The sequence below is a fragment of the Heptranchias perlo genome, chromosome 21, assembly GCF_035084215.1.
Source record: "Heptranchias perlo isolate sHepPer1 chromosome 21, sHepPer1.hap1, whole genome shotgun sequence".
NCBI lineage: Eukaryota > Metazoa > Chordata > Chondrichthyes > Hexanchiformes > Hexanchidae > Heptranchias > Heptranchias perlo.
This window is the reverse complement of record NC_090345.1, coordinates 9,208,396-9,231,325: the sequence shown is the minus strand read 5'-3', so window position 1 is coordinate 9,231,325 and position 22,930 is coordinate 9,208,396. Positions and strand designations below refer to the sequence as shown.

The window sequence follows — 22,930 nt, the reverse complement described above, 5'->3', positions numbered from 1 at the left end:
GGGCGGGGACGCCACACGTGGGCTGAGCGACGCCCGGCGTGGAAGCGCTCCGATTGAACTGCTTATCCAGGAATCGCCCGCCCTCCGACCATTTCAATTGGTCAGTCGTTTTTATTTCCCCACCCACCCTACCTTCAGATCGCTGGTGAATGGCCACTCTGCCCCGTCCGTCAACAAAAGAACGCGAGCCAAGGTGGGAAGCGGGGGCGGGGCTGGGAGAAAGGAGGAGCAAAGGGGGGGGGGGCGGGGCTGGGAGAAAGGAGGAGGGAAGGGGGGGGCGGGGATGGGAGAAAGGAGGAGCGAAGGGGGGGAGCGAAGGGGGGGGCGGAGCTGGGAGAAAGGAGGAGGGAAGGGGGCGGGGCTGGGAGAAAAGAGGAGCGAGGGGGCGGGGCTGGGAGAAAGGAGGAGGGAAGGGGGCGGGGCTGGGAGAAAGGAGGAGGGAAGGGGGCGGGGCTGGGAGAAAGGAGGCGCGAAGGGGGCGGGGCTGGGAGAAAGGAGGCGCGAAGGGGGCGGGTCCGGGACCGTTGGATGGAGCTCGCGCTGGAGTTCTGGCTGGATTTGAGTCAGAGCGCGAGCTGATTGAAAGCGAGAGGGAGCGCGAGCGAAAGGAGGGGGGGGGAAGTTATGTGACTGTTTTTTTGAAAAATATTATAAAGACTGTATTATGTCTGTGCAAAAAGAGAGAGAAAATGAAGGGAGCGGAATGACAGACACTTATTATTGGATGTGACCCTCTTTTTCCCCCCCCCTCCTCCTTTCCCACCCCCCCCCCCTTTAATTTTTTTTAATTATATATTTTTTTTGAGGGGCTCCCTCCATTTCCAATACAAATATGGCGGCCTGCAGTAGCGGCCGTGTCGGCTTTTTCACCCTATCTGCCTTCAGCGCTTGCTACTTCTTGAGCCTTTTCTCCCCCTGCGAGGCATCGGCTGCGGCTGCGACGGCGGCCGCGGAGGAGGGCGAGGGCGACACCGTCATCATCGGCCTGAGGCTGGAAGACACGGACGACGTGACGAGCATGGGAGGAGGCGTCTTAAGGGTCAGCGAGCGGACGAGAGTCAAGCTGCGGCTGTACGGTCGCGACATCGACAACGCCACCTGGACCCGCATCGGCTTCACCGAGCACCGCCGGGCGGACGCCGGCTTCGATCCGTGCGGGCTGCGCACCTCGGACATCGTCGTGCTGCCCGGCGTGGCGGTGAGCCGCAGGAGCACCGGCGTGATCGAGATGGAGATCAAGCCTCTGCGCAAAACCGAGAAGACCAAAGCCTATTACCTGTGCACGGCCGGCAAAGCGGCGGAGTCGGGTGCAGGTGGCCAAGCCGCCTGGCTCTACCACGACACCGAGGACACCATGGTGGTGGTGGTGGAGGAGAAGAAGTTCCTGCTGCCTTTCTGGCTGCAGGTGATCTTCATCTCGGTCCTGCTCTGCCTCTCGGGCATGTTCAGCGGTTTGAACCTGGGGCTGATGGCGCTGGACCCCATGGAGCTGCGCATCGTGCAGAACTGCGGCACCGAGAAGGAGAAGAACTACGCCAAACGCATCGAGCCGGTCCGGCGGCAAGGGAATTACCTGCTGTGCTCCCTGCTCTTGGGCAACGTGCTGGTCAACACCACCTTGACCACCCTGCTGGACGACATCGCCGGCTCTGGAATGGTGGCCGTGGCGGTGTCAACCATTGGCATCGTGATTTTCGGGGAGATTGTACCGCAGGCGATCTGCTCCCGGCACGGGCTCGCCGTCGGCGCCAAAACCATCGTACTGACCAAATTTTTCATGCTGATGACTTTTCCAGCTTCTTACCCAGTCAGTAGACTTTTAGATGTCATCCTGGGCCAGGAGATTGGCACCGTCTACAACCGCGAGAAATTGCTGGAGATGCTGCGGGTCACGGACCCGTACAACGATTTGGTGAAGGAAGAGTTGAACATCATCCAGGGTGCCCTTGAGCTCAGGACTAAAACGGTGGAAGATGTCATGACCCCTCTGAGAGATTGTTTTATGATCACTTGCGATGCGATCTTGGATTTCAACACCATGTCTGAAATAATGGAGAGCGGATACACGAGGATTCCCGTCTATGAAGGCGAGCGGTCAAACATCGTTGACCTGCTGTTCGTGAAGGACTTGGCATTTGTAGACCCCGATGATTGCACTCCTCTGAAAACCATCACCAAATTTTACAACCATCCCTTGCATTTTGTTTTTAACGATACGAAGCTGGATGCAATGCTGGAGGAGTTTAAAAAAGGTGGGATAATGCTGATCATATATATTTTTCCCCTTTGCTTGTCTCGTCATTCAAATAGTCTCGCAAACGTCGTTTTTGTACAGTTTCCGTCCAGGTGACTTTATGTTGCCATCCCATACTAGAGTTACTCCATGTAAGCAAGCGCCACATCTTAAAACAGTTACAGTATATTAATAGTTCATCAATTTCACGTATGTTACCTGTAAATGTTGTGTGGACACTCCCCCTTTCTCCTGACGCAAAGGTAAACCATGACACCTGATTCATAAGGTTGCTTACTCCTGCCTTTGTATATTTTTTTTCTCCATGAGCTTAAGGTTATGTTTCGACAGTGTTGGCGCGAATGTATAAAGGGTTGAGGAGAATTCCTATACAATGGTGTCGCTCCTCAATTTTTCTTTCTTTCCTCCTAGAAAATAAACTAAGTTATGGAATTTTTGTAAACCCCACTAGCCATATTGTTTGTTACAGCTAAATCGTGGAGTTTTCTGGGTGCTCAGCACCACAGTTCATCAAATTGAATAAACCTTTTAAATCTGATGATTGTCATAGAAATGTATAACTGCATTTAATTTGTTAACACGATGGCTGTCAGGTTGTATATAAGACTCAACTGGTGACTGCAGTCTGGCAGCTGACATGTCACTGGTTTGTCAACGTTTTAGAAACAAAGTCTACTTTAAAATTCAATACATGTAGATGTAAGTATAGTGTAGTGAGAATGTGGTGTCAGTTTTGTTGAACTTCATTGGATCAGCTATGTTAGTGCTGCAACTTGTTGCCTAACTTACTAGACTTGGTTTAGCAAATGTTATAAAATGGCATTTGTTTGCTTTCAAAATTTTAGTGATCTGTAACAAAAACATTTATGAATGATGGATGCAGGATTTTTTTTCTTGCTGATCATAATCCATGTGCTGTGTGGAAAAAGTGCATGTGTCCAAGGCAAATTAAATTTAAATTCCGTTCCTGGCATACTGAATATGTGTCAGAAAACTTGGTGCTTTTGAGGAGGGGTGACTGAAATTTCCAAAATTTAATTTTTAAAGTAATTTTGTTGCTGATGTCATTGCACTGAGGCTTATGTCTACCATGTCTCTGATAATGAGAATTGGAGATCTGTCAGGCCAGTATTTGGTGACATGAGCAGTAGGCTGAGTCGGTGTAGTAGTAAGAGATCAGCATTTGAAATTTCACTCCCTTGCTGAAATGAATGGAGAAATTTACTTATGAACAGCAGTGTAGAAGTGTGCATATGGAATGTAAAAGGAATATATTCCCGACAGCTTGTGTGTGTCCTTATGTAAGTGAGACTTATTTACATGTCTTTATTTAAAAATACATTGCTGTAAGTATTGTGCTAAGATGTACTCTGAACAAAACATCAGACTTGTTACAAGAATCAGCTAGCAGTTTTATTCATGTGTCCAAAAAAATGTAGTTTTACAACATTCTTTGACAGATATTGCATAAATGTTCTGGTGTAATTGGTGAAGTTTAACCCATTTCTTTGGAAATGGCTTTAATATCTTTACCCCACAATTCAGGTGACTCTTTATTTAAGGCTTCTTTTGAGTTGAAATAGATTATTGATCCCACGATACTTGTAAATGCATGTGTACGTTGAAGTTCTTCAACAGGTGTGTAGGACTGAATAACACGTTGCATTAATAGAGGCAAAATTTTTCCTTGCTTAGATCAAACATGGGGCAGGGGTGGAATTTGAATAGCATGTGTTTTCTGGTAATGCTTTGGGCTGTTGGGACCTCGTGCTTGCCTATTGCCTCTAGACCAATAAGGGGCGGGGAGATTTTGCGGAGGCGGCTGAGGTGTATCCTCGGAAAGTGGCCAAGTGCTACTCTAGCTGTAGATGGAGATTATGTTTTACTAGCTTTGACTGGCATATGTCCAGGGGGCATAGATTTAAAGTAATTGGTAGAAGGATTAGACGGGAGCTGAGGAGAAATTTTTTCACCCAGAGGGTGATAGGGGTCTGGAACTCACCGCCTGAAAGGGTGGTGGAGACAGAAACCCTCAACTCATTTGAAAAGTACTTGGATGTGCACTTGAAGTGCCGTAACCTACAGGACTACGGACCAAGTGCTGGAAAGTGGGATCAAGCTGTTTAGCTCTTTTTTTGGCTGGCACGGACATGAAGGACCGAATGGCGACCTCCTGTGCCATAACACACTTATGGGACGTAGAATGTGCGAGGGGACAGATTGTGGCATTGCTGTGGATCTTGTCGCTGCTAGCAGTGACCACTTGTGAGCTGAGGTAGGAGATACTTTGGCATGACTAACATCTATGCTTTCATCCCCTTGACCTGAGCTCATTAATAGGTTGCCCACCTTCTTGATTCCGTAAGTTGCATAGGCTGTATGCTATGTATATGTTTTTTGCTTAGTTCTCTGGCATCACAGATTAAAAATTGTTCCTGCGCTCTGGAAGTATAGTAGGGTCTTTGAAGTAGTGCTGGACCTGGAGATCATAGGAAAATTCTGTAATTTGATACAGGATTTGTTGACCAGCTGCTGAAAAGTAATGAACTGGCACTGATGGCACGTGCCCAGCTCTTTGCAGCACTTTTTATGTCAGATTCTAGAAGCTCACAGTTGTGCCACTTGGGGCTGACATTCCAGGGACAACTTCAGTGAGGGTCTGTCTTTTGGCATCATGAAAACTGGTGATCTAAACGTGTTTATGACTTCCCACTGGTCTTTTTTGTGAAATCTATAAACTGGAGGGTGTTCAGGGGGGCTGGTAGAGCAATGATTGCCTCTGTACTTAGTCATAAGTTTTGTGGTAAAGCCTTTGTTCAGGCAGCGATGCCCTGCATTTGTCCTACCTATTAGATTTTTTTTTAGAAGTTGAAATGTGACAGCCTACCTTCCTACTTTTAAGTTTCATTTGACCTGGTTGTATTGTTGGCTTCCTACCCACAGGAATTGGGAGATTTATTTATTTTAGGGTCTTGGCACAGCCCTGCTGGGACTTGGATGTTGTAGTATTTGGAAAAGGGTGCTCGTTTGTATTTTCTTTTACCAGTAACGCGATGGACATGGTGGATTCAATTCTGCTTAAATGTTAGAGGAGGAAAAAGAAGTTGTATAGAGCATTACCCTTTTATAATTAGCTATTTGAAACCTGTCTTTGTCAGTGCAAAAGTGTTCGTTATAGGATGTCATGGGGTTGAGTTTGAAGCCTCCCACCTTGTGGACACTGGATGGTAGCACCACAAAAATGTTGGGCAATGACAGCGCCTCGTTCCTACTGTCACTGTTGCAGCAGCAATTCTGCCGCGGGCCTACCGCTGATGGGCCAGAGTCAGGAGGTAGTCCCATTTAAAATGCAAATCAGGCTCCTGTGACGTACCTAGGACCCGAGTGCCATTTTAGGAGAGTACTGGGCAGAGCTTGTACCCTGCATGCTCTATCCAGTATCCCTCAGTGGTTCAATCAAAGAAGATCCTACAGATAAGTCTGTTTATTTTTGTTGGGCCAGAAGGAGCTGGGGGGCTTCTCCTGGGCCCTGCAGAAATATTGTGGGCCTTCGCCTCCCCGCCGCCTCTTCACTGCCAGAACAGAGGGCAGGCCGGCTGGCTGCCTGAAAGTCAGAATCTACTCCCATGTGTTTTGTTTTGGAGTAGTAACGCTTGTCCAAGAACCAGCCAAATTCCTTGATAATTCGGGAGAGAAGTCGTGAGTTTGGTCACACTATGTAATGTCACCTGCATAAAGTAATATTTTGTGCTGTATTCCTCTGGGTTGCACTTTCAATATGCACGTTTATTGCTACTAGAGGTTTAAAATTCAGGCTATGAGAAAGAGTGAACAAGAATGTCTGCCTGGTTAGAAGGAAACTGTGATGGAGACATAGCCATTGGTTTTCACCTGAGGAGGAAGGGCAAAAAATAATTTTGATCCATTATTTGGATATAAGCTTAAAAAATAAAGAACTTGCATTTATGTAGCATCTTTCACGACCCCAGAACGTCCCAAAGCTCTTTACTGTCAATTATATACTTTTTGAAGTGTAGTCGCTGTTGTAATGTAGGAAACGTTGCAGCCAATTTGAGCACAGCAAGGTCCCACAAACAGTGAAGAGATAAATGACCAGATGAACCTTTTTTAACTATGTTGGTTGAGGGTAAAATATTGGCCAGGACTCTGGGAAGAATTCTTCTTCGAATACTGCCTTGGAATCTTTTACATCTACCTGGGTGGGCAGACGGGCCATCAGTTGAACATCTCATGCTAAAGATGGCACCCCTTACAGTGCAGCGCACCCTCAGTACTACACTGAAGTGTCAACCTAGATAGTGTACTCAAATCTCTGGAGTGGGCCTCACAACCTTCTGACTTGGAGGCGAGAGTGCTACCACTGAGCCAAGGCTCACACCTAAAGTCCAATTGTTTGGGCAAGAGAAGTAGGAGTTCCACCTCATCAGATTCTTTCTGTATCCAGGGTTTAGTATTTGATTGAATATGTTTGATGTAAATGCACCACTTTAAATTGCTGTCTGGTATTGACCTCTGAAATCTGTCCCTTGTATGAAGAGAACCACTGAATCTAGCTTCCAACTCAAGATTTTGTTAGTTTTTTGTAGCTGCTATTGAGGAAGGATAGTGGGGCGGAGTGGAGGAAAGAACAAAAGCGACGTTCTGTGCTAGGGTGGAGGGCAGGAGTGATTAAATGACAAAAGGGATGATGGTTCAAAGGAGATGGTAATGGGACAAGCAAAGAAACAAAAGATGGGTCTAGAGGAGTTGTAAATGGCAACAGCAAAACCATTACCAGCACCCACTGTCTGAAAAAATGGGAGCAGTGGTTATGATCTGAAGTTATTGAAATCAGTGTTGAGTCCGGAAGGTTGTAAAGTGCCTAATTGACAGATGAGGTGCTATACTTCGAGCTTCAGTTGAGTTTCATTGGAACAGTATAGGAGGCTGAGGTCAGAGTGCGAGTTGGGCAGAGAATTAAAATGGCAAGGGACCGGAAGCTCAGAGTTACGCATGCGGACTGAACGGAGGTGTCCAGCGAAGCGATCACCCAATCTGCATTTGGTCTCTCCTGTGTAGAGGAGACTCTATCGTGAGCAGCAAACACGGTATACTAAATTGAAAGAAGTACAAGTAAATCGCTGTTTCACCTGGAAGGAGTGTTTGGGGCCCTGGACGGTGGGGAGGGAGGAGGTGAAGGGGCAGTTGTAGCATCTCCTGCGCTTGCAGGGGAAGGTGCTGTGAGAAGGAGAGCGGGTTTTGGGGCTGATGGAAGAGTGGACCAGGGTGTCGTGGAGGGAACGGTCCCTTTGGAATGCTGGGAGGGGAGGGGAAGAGATGTTTGGTGGTGGTGGCAGCATGCTGGAGGATCCGTTGAATGTGGAGGCTGGTGGGGTGAACAGTGAGGACAAGGGGAACCCTTTTGTGGTCCTGGGAGGGAGGGGAAGGGGGAGGGTAGAAGTGCGGGAAATGGGATGGACACGGCCGACGGCCCTGTCAACTACAGTAGAGGGGAATCCTCGGTTGAGTAAAATGGAAGCCATGTCGGAAGCTCTGGTGTGGAAGGTGGCGTCGTCTGAACAGATAAGACTGAGAAACTGGGAGAATGGAATAGTCTTTACAGGAAGTGGGTGGGAGGAAGTGTAATCAAGGTAGCTGAGGGCTTTTATTAGGTATTAGTTGACCGCCTATCCCCAGCAATGGAGGTAGAGAAGTTGAAGAAGGGAAGAGTCGGAGATGGACCATGTGAAGGCGAAGGAAGGGTGGAAATTAGAAGCAAAGTTGATGAAATTTTCCAGTTCGGGGCACGAACAGGAAGAGGTACCGATATAGTAATCAATGTACCGAAGAAAGAAGTGGGGGAGGGGACCTGAGTCGGACTAGAACAAAGAATGTTCCACATATCCCCCAAAAAGGCAGGCATAGCTAGGACCCATACGGGTTCCCCTAGCGACCATTTTTTATTTAGAGGAAGTGAGTGGCGTCAAAGGAGAAGTTGTTCAATGTGAGAACAAGTTCAACCAGGTGGAGGAGGGTGGCGGTCGATGGGGACTGGTTGGGCCCACGTTCAAGGAAGAAGCGGAGGGCCCGCAGGCCGTCCTGGTGGGGGATGGAGGTGGAGAGGGACTGGACGTCCGTGGTGAAACGATGATTGGGGCCTTGAAACTGGAAACTGTTCAAGTGTCGGAAGAATCGCAGATGTAGGTCAGAAGAGACTGGACCAGGGGAGGAAAAAATAGTTGCGATAAGAAAAAATAGGTTCAGTGGGGCAACATTAAGCTGAAGCGATGGGTTTACCAGGACAGTCCTGTTTGTGAATCTTGGGAAGGAGGTAAAAGCTGTGCGGGGTTTGGGGACCATGAGGTTGGAGGCTGTGGGGGCAGATCTCCAGAGGAGATGAGATCAGTGACAGTCTGGGAAACTATGGCTTGATGTTTGGCGGTGGGGTTATGGTCCAGGGGGAGGTAGGAGGAGGCGTCGGTGAGTTGGCGTCGGTCAGTTGGCGTTCACCCTCCATAAGGTAGAGGTCTGTGCGCCAAACAACAACAGCTTCGCCCTAGTCAGTAGGTATAATGACAATCTCAGGGTTGGACATGAGAGAACAGATTGCTGAAAGTTCAGAGGGAGGTAGGTTGGAGTGTGTGAGGGGAGTAGAGAAATTGAGACAGCCGATGTCACACCGGCAGTTCCCAATGAAAAGATCGAGAGGGAAAGAGGTCAGGTGGAAGGAGAATTCTGAAGACGGGAGAAAGGCGGGGAGACTCCTGGCCAAAGAAGTGGACGCGGAGGCGAAGGCGACGGAAGAAGAGTTCAGCATCACGTCGAGCTTGAAATTCATTGAGGTGGGGACATAAGGGGATGAAGCTGACTCCTTTGAGGACTGATCGGGGTCAGAGAGGGAAAGGTCAGAGGTGATAGTGAAAACACAACAAAGGGTGAGATTGGAGGGAGGGATGGGGTCAGAGGAAAGTGAAGGAGAAGGATCAGGAGTGGCGTTGGTATTTAAGCTTGTGGTCCTTGACATCTGAAAGGAAGAAAAAAAAGTTTTTTGTTAAAGTGCTGGATAAGGCGAAGGATGAAATGGGACTGGGACCAGGACAACTCTGAAATCGAGTGTGTCGGTGCTGCTGAAGAGGGAGATGGAGAGCGAGCATGTGGCGACACATGGCGTTGAGTGTGGATCTCAGGAAGCGGCGAGAGCAGTGGTTCGAGGAATGCTGAATATCATGGAGATATTTGTAATCATGGGTGGATCCGAAACGTGGAAGGCGGAATTTAAAGCTTATTCCTTTAGTACCTTAACTGCTGCAACCTGACCTCTAACTGCATTTTGAATGTTCCTAATGTCTGTCTCTACTACCTTGCCTGGCAGAATATTCCTGACATTTATCACCCTCTGGCTAATGGAAGGAACTTAATTCATTCTAAATTAACTTTTCATTAATTCAAATTTATCTTCTGCTCCTATTTTGAAATTCTATTCTAGGTTAACCTTATGCTCCTATTTTGAAATACTATTCTAGGTTAACCTTATCTTTGCCAGCTAATATTTTATATACCTGGTTGAAGTTTCTTCTCAACTTTCTCAATAGATTTGAACTTGAGCTTTGCTACCCTTTTCTTGTTTGTCCGCTTTGCACTTGGTATCATTCATGCACTTTTCTGTGCGTACGTCTTTTTTGTAATGTCATGACACGAATCAAATATGGTATTTCACGTATGGTCTGACGAGTGCATTATAAAGCCAGTGGAAATATTTTTAGGTACTGATTTTGGAAAACAATCAAATGATTGTGGTACAGAAATTGTATGCTCTTTCAGTTGCTTTTTTTTTACATTTTCCACCCTGTTTTTCTTCCCTCTTCCACAGGTGTCTTATTTAAGTGGCTCAGACAATGAGCGTTGCCAGGATATTTGACTAAAGGGAGTGAGAATCACGCCAAGTCTGATTCTGTCCTCACCAGATATTCATACATGCAATTTCCAGCAGGAGTCAGCAGACAGAGATCAGGAGCTTGCTGGCTTCCCCACACCACCCCGCCCCTCCCGCACCCTGCAGATAAATGATGCTAAGGACAATTGCGGTGTCCCTAGTACCATCCTGGCTCAAGTCAGACTGGGGACCATCTTGGTCTATATAGTTCAGCATCACATTGGTTAGTGCATTTGCCCATTAACCCTTTGGGAAAGCATCTAATAGAAATGTTTAAGTAGGGATACTGGTGCAGTAGACTGCCATATAATCTTTTTGGAATTAAAGTTAAAATCTAGTTTAGATGAAAATGGCTTCCCAGATGGATTGAGTTTGGGCAGACTCAATCTAGTTTGTGTGTGTGTGCAGTGCAAATTTGGAGTTTCTCTCAGAAGTAGTAGTGGCTAGTGTGGGAAATGGAAGAATTCACTTTGGTGATGAGGCAAATTGTTGACCACAGAGGAGCAGTTTTGCTCTGCATCTGGCCTGTGCTGCAGCAGACTACCAAAGCACTTGATGCAGATGTAAATGCCATTTACCAGCACTTGTATCCCTCATCTTCACAAATTTAAGTAGAATATACATGAGAACCAGCCCTGGTAAGACAAAATATATTAACTTGTAAGCTGAATAATCAGCCGCAGTTGGCTGGCAGTACTGCATCCTTTCCTTTGTAAAGAAGAGGAATGCAGGGTAAGGATTGTTAATGTCACTAAAATTTGTTGGATCAATTCCAAGATTTAGCATCCCGCAAATAAAATTGCTGAAATAATGGTAGAAGCGAGGAGTTCCTTCATATGTTAGTAATAAGTTGTGGGTAGGTGGGATGTGATAAACTTGATAATTGAGGATTAAGTGAGTAGAGACAATTTCATGTGGCCTAAACTTCTAAACATTACAGATACAAGTGAAAAGTTAAGAATGGAGAGGGCTGAGGTGTGAGTGGGCTATGTTTGTTCCTTAAAAGGGGAATTGTCCAGTAGTTCAAATTATTAGCTTAAAAAATAAACTGAATCTGCTGACTAGCTTCTATAGTCAATATTTTGAGCAGCGAGCACAGTAGTTGTCAGGTATTTATTTTTCAGTAAAATATACTCCAGTTGGTGTGCCAGTGTGATATGTTAAATTGTGGCTCATTTTTGAGAATGTAACTGAGAATGTTGAGAAATGGCAAGTTTTGTGAATGTTGTAAAATGCTGTGTTTTGTTTTTGTCAAACTTCCAATAATTTATTTAAAGCCCTCGAATACTGACGGAAAGTAATTATATTTGACATTTAAGTTTCAAGATGGAGCAGGTCCACAAAAAAAGGATGCTGGGTTTATATGTCTCCTGGTAAGTACTGCAGTACATTAAATATTTACTTCGAAAGATGTTCAGACTGATCAATAGAATCAGCCTAGTCACACACCATCCCGACTTGGAACTATGTCGCCGTTCCTTCATTGTCGCTGGGTCAAAATCCTGGAACTCCCTTCCTAACAACACTATGGGAGAACCTTCACCACACTGACTGCAGCGGTTCAAGAAGGCGCTCACCACCACCTTCTCAAAGGCAATTAGGGATGGGCAATAAATGCTGGCCTTGCCAGTGAAGCCCACATCCCATGAACGAATAATAAAAAAAAAATTGAGAAATAGATTGTTGTTCAGTAATTATAATTGGACTCCAATTGCTTTGGAACTAATTCAATTAATGTCTTTGTCTATTATTCTATTGATAACAATTAAGAAAAAGAAGACATTATAGACATATATAAAGTGGGAACAGATATTGTGAACAGATTGTAAATGAGTTGAGTAACTTTATGGCCCAACAAGTAGAGATAAAAGTCGAATGATGTGGAGAAATTGGAGTTTAAAAAATTCAAGTCTTAAAAAAAAAAAGCTGAATGTGTTGCAAGAAAATGGTGTCAAAATATAGAAATATTCAAACCTCTATAACATTGTTGTAGACAGCCAGAAAAATAGCAAACAAAAGTCAGATACAAAAAACACTATACAGAAACAATTCCCATGCCAAATGGGTCACCTGAAATTGTGATAAATGTAGACTAGATTCAAGTTCTGAATCTAATGAAGATGTATTTAAGCTGCTGTGTCCCAATTTTGTCAGTTTTAAAGTCACACGTGGATGGAAAGGGAGATGTAATTCTTGCTGATCAGTATGGCTGAGCTGCCCTGTTTTTTTTTACACAAAAGATGGCAAATGGATGTCTTAATATCATTACTTATAGAACAACAACAATTACTTACATTTATCAAGTGCTGTTAGCACTTAAGGCACTTTAGAGGCGTAAGGAAAAAAAATGGATGCCACGCCAAAGAAGAAAATATTGAGTGGTAATCAAAAGCTTAGTCAAAGAGGGTTTTAAGGAGGATCTTGAAGGAGGAGAGGGAGGTTTATGGAGGCAATTCCAGATTGTGGGTCCTCTACAGCTAAAGGCATGGGTGCCAATGGTGGGGTGAAGGGAAGGGGATATAAAAGAGTCAAGAATCAGAGGAACCGAGAGTTTGGGTGGCAGAAAGGGTGACAGAGATGGGGAGGAGTGATGCCAAGATGGGATTTAAACATAAGGTAAGAATTTTGAGCTGTTAGGGGACAGGCATCTAACGCAAGTCAACGAGGATAGGGTGATGGGCAAGCTGGAAAAAGTGCTTCACAGCCAATGAAGTTTTTTTAAAAAAAAAGTGTAGTGACTATTATAACGTAGTGAAATACAGCAACCAATTTGTGCACTGCAAGATCCCACAAACAGCAATGAGATTAATGACCAGATAATTTGTTTTAATGATATTGGATAAAAGATAAATATTGGCTAGGGCACTGGGAAAACTCACCTGCTGTTATTCAAATAGTGCCATGGGATCGCTCATGCCCACCTGAACAGTTAAATGGGACCTTGGTCTAATGGCTCATCCGAAAGACGGCACTTCTGACCGTACCACACTCCCTCAGTACTGCATTGAAATGTCAGCCTCGATCGTGTGCTTATGTCTCTTGCGTGGGGTTTAAACTCATGAACTTCTGACTCGAGGTGAGAGTGCTACACAACTAAAATTTTGCTATTGCGTAAGTGTCAGCCCAAAAGAAAAATGACTAATAATATTGATCAGAACCAAACCAATACAGGGATGCAATATTTGAACAAAATGCAATAACATTGGAACAAAAAGAATGTAAAGAAAGACAGAACTTGCATTTATATAACGCCTCTCATGACCTCAGGACGTCCCAAAGTGCTTTACAGCCAATGAATTACTTTTGAAGTATAGTCACTGTTGTAATGTAAGAAATTAATCAGGCAAATATACTATTGTGAATATCTGTACTGTATGATGTGCACTCTATGCTGTGCAATCAGAATAAACACTGGCACAATCCCTAGTACCATTTTGTTTGTAATTGGGAAGTTGACTACAGTGCCAAATTTGAGTACTATTTGTTAATCTACTAACATGGATTAATCTGATCTATAAGGTAGTTACTTGTTTTTGTAGATTAATGGTTGTGTAAGGAGTTCAGTGAACAGTACCGAGGGCAACAGCTGGATTTAGAACATAAGGAATTATTATTGGGTACGGTAGCGTAGTGGTTATGTTACTGGACTAGTAATCCGGAGTCATGAGTGCAAATCTCACCACGTCAGCTGGGGAATTTAAATTCAATTAATTAAATAAAATCTGGAATAAAAAAACTAGTATCAGTAATGGTGGCCATGAAACCACCGGATTGTCGTAAAAACCCATCTGGTTCACTAATGTCCTTTAGGGAAGGAAACCTGCTGTCCTTACCCAGTCTGGGCCTATATGTAACTCCAGACCCACAGCAATGTGTTTGATTCTTAATCACCCTCTGAAATGGCCTAGTAAGCCACTCAGTTGTACAATCTTGCTGCAAAAAGTCCACCCGGCATCGGACCACGAGGCACCGGACACGACAAAGGCAAACCAAGCCCAGTCGACCCCGTAAAGTCTTCCACACTAACATTTGGGGACTTGTGCCAAAATTGGGAGAGGTGTCCCACAGACTAGTCAAGCAACAGCCTGACATAACCATACTCTCAGAATCATACCTTTCAGCCAACGTCCCAGACTCTTCCATCACCATCCCTGGTGGCGGTACAGTGATATACATTCAGGAGGGAGTGGCCCTGGGAGTCCTCAACATTGACTCCGTACCCCATGAAATCTCATGGCATCAGGTCAAACATGGGCAAGGAAATCTTCTGCTAATTACCACCTACCGCCCTCCCTCAGCTGATGAATCAGTCCTCCTCCATGTTGAGCACTACTTGGAGGAAGCACTGAGGGTAGCAAGGGCACAGAATGTACTCTGAGCGGGGGACTTCAATGTCCATCACCAAGAGTGGCTCGGTAGCACCACTACTGACCGAGCTGGCCGAGTCCTGAGGACATAGCTGCCAGACTGGGCCTGCAGCAGGTGGTGAGCGAACCAACACGAGGGAAAAACCTACTTGACCTTGTGCCCACCAATCTACCTGTCGCAGACGCATCTGTCCATGACAGTATTGGTTGGAGTGACAACAGTCCTTGTGGAGACGAAGTCCCATCTTCACACTGAGGACACCATCCAACATGTTGTGTGGCACTGCCACTGTGCTAAATGGGATAGATTGAGAACAGATCTGGCAGCTCAAAACTAGGCATCCATGAGGCGCTGTGGGCCATCAGAAGCAGCAGAATTGTATTCCAGCACAATCTGTAACCCCATTACCAATAAGCCAGGGGATCAACCCTGGTTCAATGAGGAGTGTAGAAGAGCATGCCAGGAGCAGCACCAGGCGTACCAAAAATGAGATGCCAACCTGGTGAAGCTACAACACAGGACTACGTGCATGCTAAACAGCAGACGCAACACGCTATAGACAGAGCTAAGCGATTCCACAACCAACGGATCAGATCAAAGTTCTGCAGTCCTGCCGCATCCAGTCGTGAATGGTGGTGGACAATTAAACAACTAACGGGAGGAGGTGGCTCTGTGAACATCCCCATCCTTAATGATGGCAGAGTCCAGCATGTGAGTGCAACAGACAAGGCTGAAGCGTCTGCAGCCAGAAGTGCCGAGTGGATGATTCATCTCTGCCTCCTCCCGATATCCCCACTATCACAGAAGCCAGTCTCCAGCCAATTCAATTTACTCCACGTGATGTCAAGAAATGGCTGAGTGCGCTGGATACAACAAAGGCTATGGGTCCCGACAACATCCCAGCTGTAATGTTGAAGACTTGTGCTCCAGAACTAGCCGCGCCACTAGCCAAACTGTTCCAGTACAGCTACAACACTGGCATCTACCCAACAATGTGGAAAATTGCCCAAGTATGTCCTGTCCACAAAAAGCAGGACAAATCCAATCCGGCCAATTACCGCCCCATCAGTCTACTCTCTATCATCAGCAAAGTGATGGAAGGTGTCGTTGACAGTGCTATCAAGCGGCACTTACTCACCGATGCTCGGTTTGGGTTCCGCCAGGACCACTCGGCTCCAGACCTCATTACAGCCTTGGTCCAAACATGGACAAAAGAGCTGATTTCCAGAGGTGAGGTGAGAGTGACTGCCCTTGACATCAAGGCAGCATTTGACTGAGAGTGGCACCAAGGAGCCCTAGTAAAATTGAAGTCAGTGGGAATCAGGGGAAAACTCTCCAGTGGCTGGAGTCATACCTAGCACAAAGGAAGATGGTCGTGGTTGTTGGAGGCCAATCATCTCAGCCCCAGGACATTGCTGCAGGAGTTCCTCAGGGCAGTGTCCTAGGCACAACCATCTTCAGCTGCTTCATCAATGACCTTCCCTCCATCGTAAGGTCAGAAATAGAGGACGTTCGCTGATGATTGCACAGTGTTCAGTTCCATTTGCAACCCCTCAAATAATGAAGCAGTCCAAGCCCGCATGCAGCAAGACCTGAACAACATCCAAGCTTGGGCTGATAAGTGGCAAGTAACATTCGTCCCAGGCAATGACCATCTTCAACAAGAAAGAGTCTGACCACCTCCCCTTGACATTCAACGGCATTACCATCGCCGAATCCCCCACCATCAACATCCTGGGGGTCACCATTGACCAGAAACATAACTGGACCAGCCATATAAATACTGTGGCTACAAGAGCAGGTCAGAGGCTGGGTATTCTGCAGCGAGCGACTTACCTCCTGACTCCCCAAAGCCTTTCCACCATCTACAAGGCACAAGTCAGGAGTGTGATGGAATACTCTCCACTTGCCTGACTGAGTGCAGCTCCAACAACACTGAAAAAGCTCGACACCATTTAGGACAAAGCAGCCCGCTTGATTGGCACCCCATCCACCACCCTAAACATTTATTCCCTTCACCACCGGCGCACGGTGGCTGCAGTGTGTACCATCCACAGGATGCACTGCAGCAACTCGCCAAGGCTTCTTCGACAGCACCTCCTAAACCCGCGACCTCTACCACCTAGAAGGACAAGAGCAGCAGGTACATGGGAACACCACCACCTGCACGTTCCCCTCCAAGTCACACACCATCCTGACTTGGAAATATATCGCCGTTCCTTCATCGTCGCTGGGTCAAAATCCTGGAACTCCCTTCCTAGCAGCATTGTGGGAGAACCTTCACCACACGGACTGCAGCGGTTCAAGAAGGCGGCTCACCACCACCTTCTCCAGGGCAATTAGGGATGGGCAATAAATGCCGGCCTCGCCAGCGATGCCAACATCCCATGAACGAATAAAAAAAAATGGAATTTTAAGTTTCACACCCTGACTCACAAGATAAGTATATACCTTCATCTATTTATGGTTTGTTTTTTTCATTTAATCTGAACACTATACCATAATAATTCTCCATATAGTTAAAAGCTTATTTTAGGTGATGGGATCTGAGCAGCTGAGTAAAAATCTCTCCACTCCTGCAGAAAAGAAGGTAATGCTCTGTTTGGATTTATAATAAATTATGGCTATTTGGGTGCGCAGATTTATATCTACAGGTGCTCATTAAGATCATGGGGGATTGAAGTAAAAATAACTAGTCAGTTTAACAATTTTTAGGAATAGGAAAATTCTTGTGTGTGTATTAGCATATTTCTGCATAATCAAATTGTTGATTGTCTTGATAAATTTGAAGTTTCGTTAGTCCTTCTATATGGTTGTAATTGTGTATTGACATGCACATTGGTCCTTGGGATTAGCACCGTGGTACACAGTCAGAAGAAACACATATAGTTAATTTCAAACATTCCATGAAGTTCTTAGCATATGTTTCTGGCTTATAACACTCTATGAGCCCATTAATTCGATTACTGAATTCTAATTGGTTCCAGGCATGTTATCTCAATTTATAATTTTGTTCTGCCTAGTATCTTAGTGGATATAGATACTGTGATTTCACACAAACACTAGTGTAATCTAAACTCTTCAGACATTTATAGTAAACTTGCTGTAGATAAAGACATCAATTCAAGTGTTTTCTGTTACATTGGTTTTTTACTATTTTGATTTTTCTTTACTTTTTCATCTCCTCACAAATCTACATAGAATGTACACCACAGAAACAAGCCATTCGGCCCACATGGTCCATGCAGGTGTTTTTGCTCCACACGAACCTCCTCCCACCCCTCTTCATCTAACCTGATCAGCATAACCTTCTATTCCTTTCTCCCTCATATGTTCATCTAGCTTCCCCCTAAATGAATCTATGCTATTTGCCTCAACTAACCCTTGAGGTAGTGAATTCCACATTCTAACCACTCTCTGGGTAAAGAAGTTTCTCCTGAATTCCCTATTGGATTTATCAGTGACTATCTTATATTTATAGCACCTAGTTTTGGTCTCCCCACAAGTGGGAATGTCTCCTCTACGTCTACCCTATCCAAACCCTTTCATAATCTTAAAGACCTCAATCAGGTCACCTATCAGCCTTCTCTTTTATAGAGAAAAGAGCCCCAGCCAGTTCAATCTTTCCTGATAGGTATAACCTCTCGGTCCTGGTGTCATCCGTATAAATGTTTTTTGCATCTTCTCCAATGCCACTATCCTTTTTATAATATGGAGACCAGAACTGTGCACAGTAAAGTAGGAGGTAGTAGAAAAATTTGATAGGATAAAAATAGATAGAGGAGGTACTAAAAAAGTTGGTAGCGCTCAAAGTAGAAAAGTCACCCGGTCTGGATGGGATGCATCCTAGGTTGTTAAGGGAAGTAAAGGTGGGAATTGTGGCGGCTCTGGCCACAATCTTCCAACCTTCCTTAGATATGGGAGTGCTGCCAGAGGACTGGAGGATTGCAAATGTTACATCCCTGTTCAAAAAAGGGGACCAGAGGACCCAGATTTAAGGTAACTGGCAAAAGAACAAGAGGCGACATGAGGAATTTTTTTTTACACACCACGTTATGATGATCTGGAATGCACTGCCTGAAAGGGTGGTGGAAGCAGATTCAATAGTATCTTTCAAAAGGGAATTGAATAAATACTTGAAATCAAAAAATTTGCAGGGCTATGAGGAAAAAGCAGGAAAGTGGGACTAATTAGATAGCTCTTTCAAAGAACCAGCACAGGAATGATGGGCTGAATGGCCTCTTTCTGTGCTGTATGATTCTAGGATATTGCATTTTTCAAAATGTGTATTTCTTCCCTCTCCTCTTACATGATTATACCTCAGGTGTATTCCAGGCAGTTTTTATATGATCTTCCATAAACTTAATGGTGACAGATGAAACTACTGGTTACTGAACCATGATATGTCTAAGAACGGTGACCTGCTGTTCAGGAGTAATTTGACATGGTGCAGAATTGCAGTTTTCATCTCTTAACAGGAACATAAAATTAATGAATTGAGGCAAAAAGTTGCTGACCAAAGGGAACTGGTTAATTTATTTTATCTCGAATCAAGGTCACTTTTTTTCATCCTTGCCACTAATGCATAGCTTATTTTAAAGCTACAATATTCCTTTTTCAGGATATGTACAGTTAGAATGATTTGATCTACAGAATTACATTGTAATATTCTGGTGTATATACACTATTCAGACAGTGCGAAATAGGTTTTAGTACTTTGTTTTCCCAGTATTGCTGGGCAAAAGACTGGATAGATGGCATGCTCATCAGCCTCTGTCGCTGTCTTTGTGATTAGCTGCTGGATATTGAGAGATATTGAATCACTGAAGAGATAACATCAACAAGTTCCATCCCACCATCAAACTCACCATGGACTACTCCTCAGAATCGGTTTCTTTCTTGGACACCCAAATCTCCATCAAAGACGGGCACCTCAGCACCTCACTCTACCGCAAGCCCACGGACAACCTCACGATGCTCCACTTTTCCAGCTTCCACCCCAACCACGTCAAAGAGGCCATCCCCTATGGACAGGCCCTACAAATACACAGGATCTGCTCAGACGAGGAGGAACGCGATGGACACCTACAGACGCTGAAAGACGCCCTCGTGAGAACGGGATATGACGCTCGACTTGTCGATCGACAGTTCCGACAGGCCACAGCGAAGAATCGCATAGACCTCCTCCGAAGACAAACACGGGACGCAACCAACAGAGTACCCTTCGTCGTCCAGTACTTCCCTGGAGCGGAGAAACTACACCATGTTCTCCGCAGCCTTCAACATGTCATCGATGACGACGAACACCTCGCTAAGGCCATCCCCACGCCTCCACTGCTCGCCTTTATGTTTAACCAACCTCAAACAGACCATCGTTCGCAGCAAGTTACCCAGTTTTCAGGAGTAAGGAATCTTACAACACCAGGTTATAGTCCAACAAGCTTTCGGAGATTATCTCCTTCGTCAGATGATAATCTCCGAAAGCTTGTGATTTTAAAATAAATTTGTTGGACTATAACCTGGTGTTGTAAGATTCCTTACATTTGTCCACCCCAGTCCATCACCGGCATCTCCACATCACAGTTTTCAGGAGAACAGCGTCCACGACACCACACAACCCTGCCACGGCAACCTCTGCAAGACATGCCAGATCATCGACACGGATACCACCATCACACGAGAGGACACCACCCACCAGGTACATGGTTCATACTCCTGTGACTCGGCCAACGTTGTTTACCTCATACGTTGCAGGAAAGGATGCCCCGGAGCATGGTACATTGGCGAGACCATGCAGACGCTGCGACAACGGATGAACGGACACCGCGCAACAATCGCCAAACAGGAGGGTTCCCTCCCAGTCAGGGAACACTTTAGCAGTCAAGGACATTCAGCCACCGATCTTCGGGTAAGCGTTCTCCAAGGCGGCCTTTGAGACACACGACAACGCAAAATCGTCGAGCAGAAGTTGATAGCCAAGTTCCGCACCCATGAGGACGGCCTCAACCGGGATCTTGGGTTCATGTCACGCTACACGTAACCCCACCAGCAATGACAAAGGGGGAAAAAAATTATATGTTTTTAAAAATTCTCTCTCTCTCTCTCTCTCTCTCTCTGCCATTTTGAGTTTCTTTCTGCCTGCCTGTGTAATAGACACAATGTATATCTAGTGTACTGGGACGTGCTGTTCTCTGTGACTGGCCTGTTTGAATAACAACGACACCTTTTGATTGGTGTGATGCTGTCCCAACATAGTATAAGATATGCGATTTGAGAACCTTTTCATTCATTCATCTGACGAAGGAGATAATCTCCGAAAGCTTGTGATTTTAAAATAAATTTGTTGGACTATAACCTGGTGTTGTAAGATTCCTTACATTTGTCCACCCCAGTCCATCACCGGCATCTCCACATCATGGATATTGAGAGGGCAGACAAGGACTGGTTCTCCCCGTCTCATGACACGGGTAAGATCTGAAACTTTCTCGTGGGACATGCACAAACACCCACCCTTCTGCTGTGCCCGGTGATTTGGATGTATTGGTGCACTGTACACTTCTGCTGTGTATCAGACTACAAGTTGGATGAGCAACAATTTAACCTGCGCTAACCACTCTTCACATTGCTCTACTACACAGCAAAAGTGGTGTGCACTTTATTAATTGATAAGCTCCTTAAAGTACCTAAACTAATCCACCATTAGTTTAGGTAATGTTTAGGCGATGGTAATGTCTAGCAGAGGCATAGTTAGATTTATGAAATTGTCACAGAGCGCTAAAATCCTGCAACTTGTTTGTCTCATGACCATCTCCATGTACAGAATAATTGTACATGTTTGCTCATGCATGAGTTCATCAAACGTTCTGCTAAGTGCTATTTATAATGTTCCAAAAAAAACAGCAATAGAAATATGGAGCTACTGCAATGGACAGTAATTAAGAACATAAGAAATAGGAGCAGGAGTAGGCCATTTGGCTCCTCAAGCCTGATCCACCATTCAATCAGATCGTGGCTGATCTTCGACCTCAACTCCACTTTTCCGCCCGATCCCCATATCCCTTGATTCCCCTAGAGTCCAGAAATCTATCCATCTCAGCCTTGAATATATTCAATGACTCAGCATCCACAGCCCTCTGGGGTAGAGAATTCTAAAGAATCACAACCCTCTGCGTGAAGAAATTCCCCCTTATCCTGCGACAATGCCCCTAGTTCTAGACTCTAGCCACAGGAAGCAATCTCTCAGCATTACCCTGTCAAGCCCCCTCAGAATCTTATATGTTTCAATGAGATCACCTCTCATTCTTCTAAACTCCAGAGAGTATAGGCCCATTCTACTCAAGCTCTCTTCCCAGGAATTAATCTAATGAACCTTTGTTGCCCTGCCTCCAAGGCAAGTATATCCTTTCTTAGCTAAGGAGACCAAAACTGTACGCAGTACTCCAGGTGAGGTCTCACTAAAGCCCTGCAAAACTGTAGTAAGAGTTCCTTACTCTTATACTCCAACCCCATTGCAATAAAGGCCAACATGCCATTTGCTTTCCTAATTGCCTGCTATACCTGCATACTAACTTTTTGTGTTTCTTATAAGAGGACACCCAAATTTTTCTGAACACCAACATCACCATTTAAAAAATATTCTGTTTTTCTATTTTACCTACCAAAGTGAATAACCTCACATTTCCCCACATTATACTCCATCTGCCACCTTCTTGCCCACTCACTTAACCTGTCTATATCCCTTTGCAGACTCTTTGTGTTCTCCTCACAGCTTACTTTCCCACCTAGCTTTGTATCATCAGCAAACTTGGATACATTACACTCTGTCCCTTTATCGAAGTCATTAATATAAGTTGTAAATAGCTGAGGCCCAAGCACTGATCCTTGTGGCTTGCCATCCACTTACAGTAGTATTTTCTTCTGTAAGCATAACAAACAGCAGCTAAGAATTGGTTTCTAGGCTTCATCAGCATAAATTCATTAGTATGATTGAAAGCGCTGTTTAAACTTTTTTTCCTGAATTGTTGAGTTTTAAGTTAATACACACTGATTATGTTATCATGCGATCCTAAAAGTTAAAGCAGATGGTGCGACTCAATCCCTCCTCACTTCATGTTTTATGCTTCAAAGGTGGTGGTTAAGGACGGGCTAGGAACAGCTGTTTTGTGGTGTGAAATTCTCTACGCCATGGAGGATGTGCCATTCCTTAGCACTAACATCCCACGCCTAACACATTTTTTTTAAAATGAAGATCAATATTTGAAAATACCTGAACCCAATTCAGTAAACTGAGCTGTGTGTAAAAGCAACTGCAATGGCGTTCTGTGTTGGCAAATTAACATAATATGTTCAACGGCTGTTCTTTGTTTTGGAGGTAC

At 45.1% G+C, this 22,930-nt stretch overlaps 1 protein-coding gene across 5 annotated transcripts in view; it reads left to right on the top strand.

Annotated features, from left to right (window-relative positions):
• Positions 1 to 558: 558 nt before the first annotated feature.
• The window catches only part of LOC137339956 (metal transporter CNNM2-like), a 190,561-nt gene continuing 168,189 nt past the window's right edge, over positions 559 to 22,930 (top strand). For 2 of the 5 annotated variants that reach the window (XM_068002062.1, XM_068002061.1), the window contains exon 1: positions 561 to 2,252. In XM_068002062.1, coding sequence (XP_067858163.1) covers positions 833 to 2,252 — 1,420 coding nt within the window. In that variant the 5' untranslated portion in view covers positions 561 to 832. Of the gene's footprint in view, positions 2,253 to 22,930 lie in introns of all 5 variants that reach the window. The other 3 variants (XM_068002064.1, XM_068002063.1, XM_068002065.1) reach the window with 2 other exon arrangements.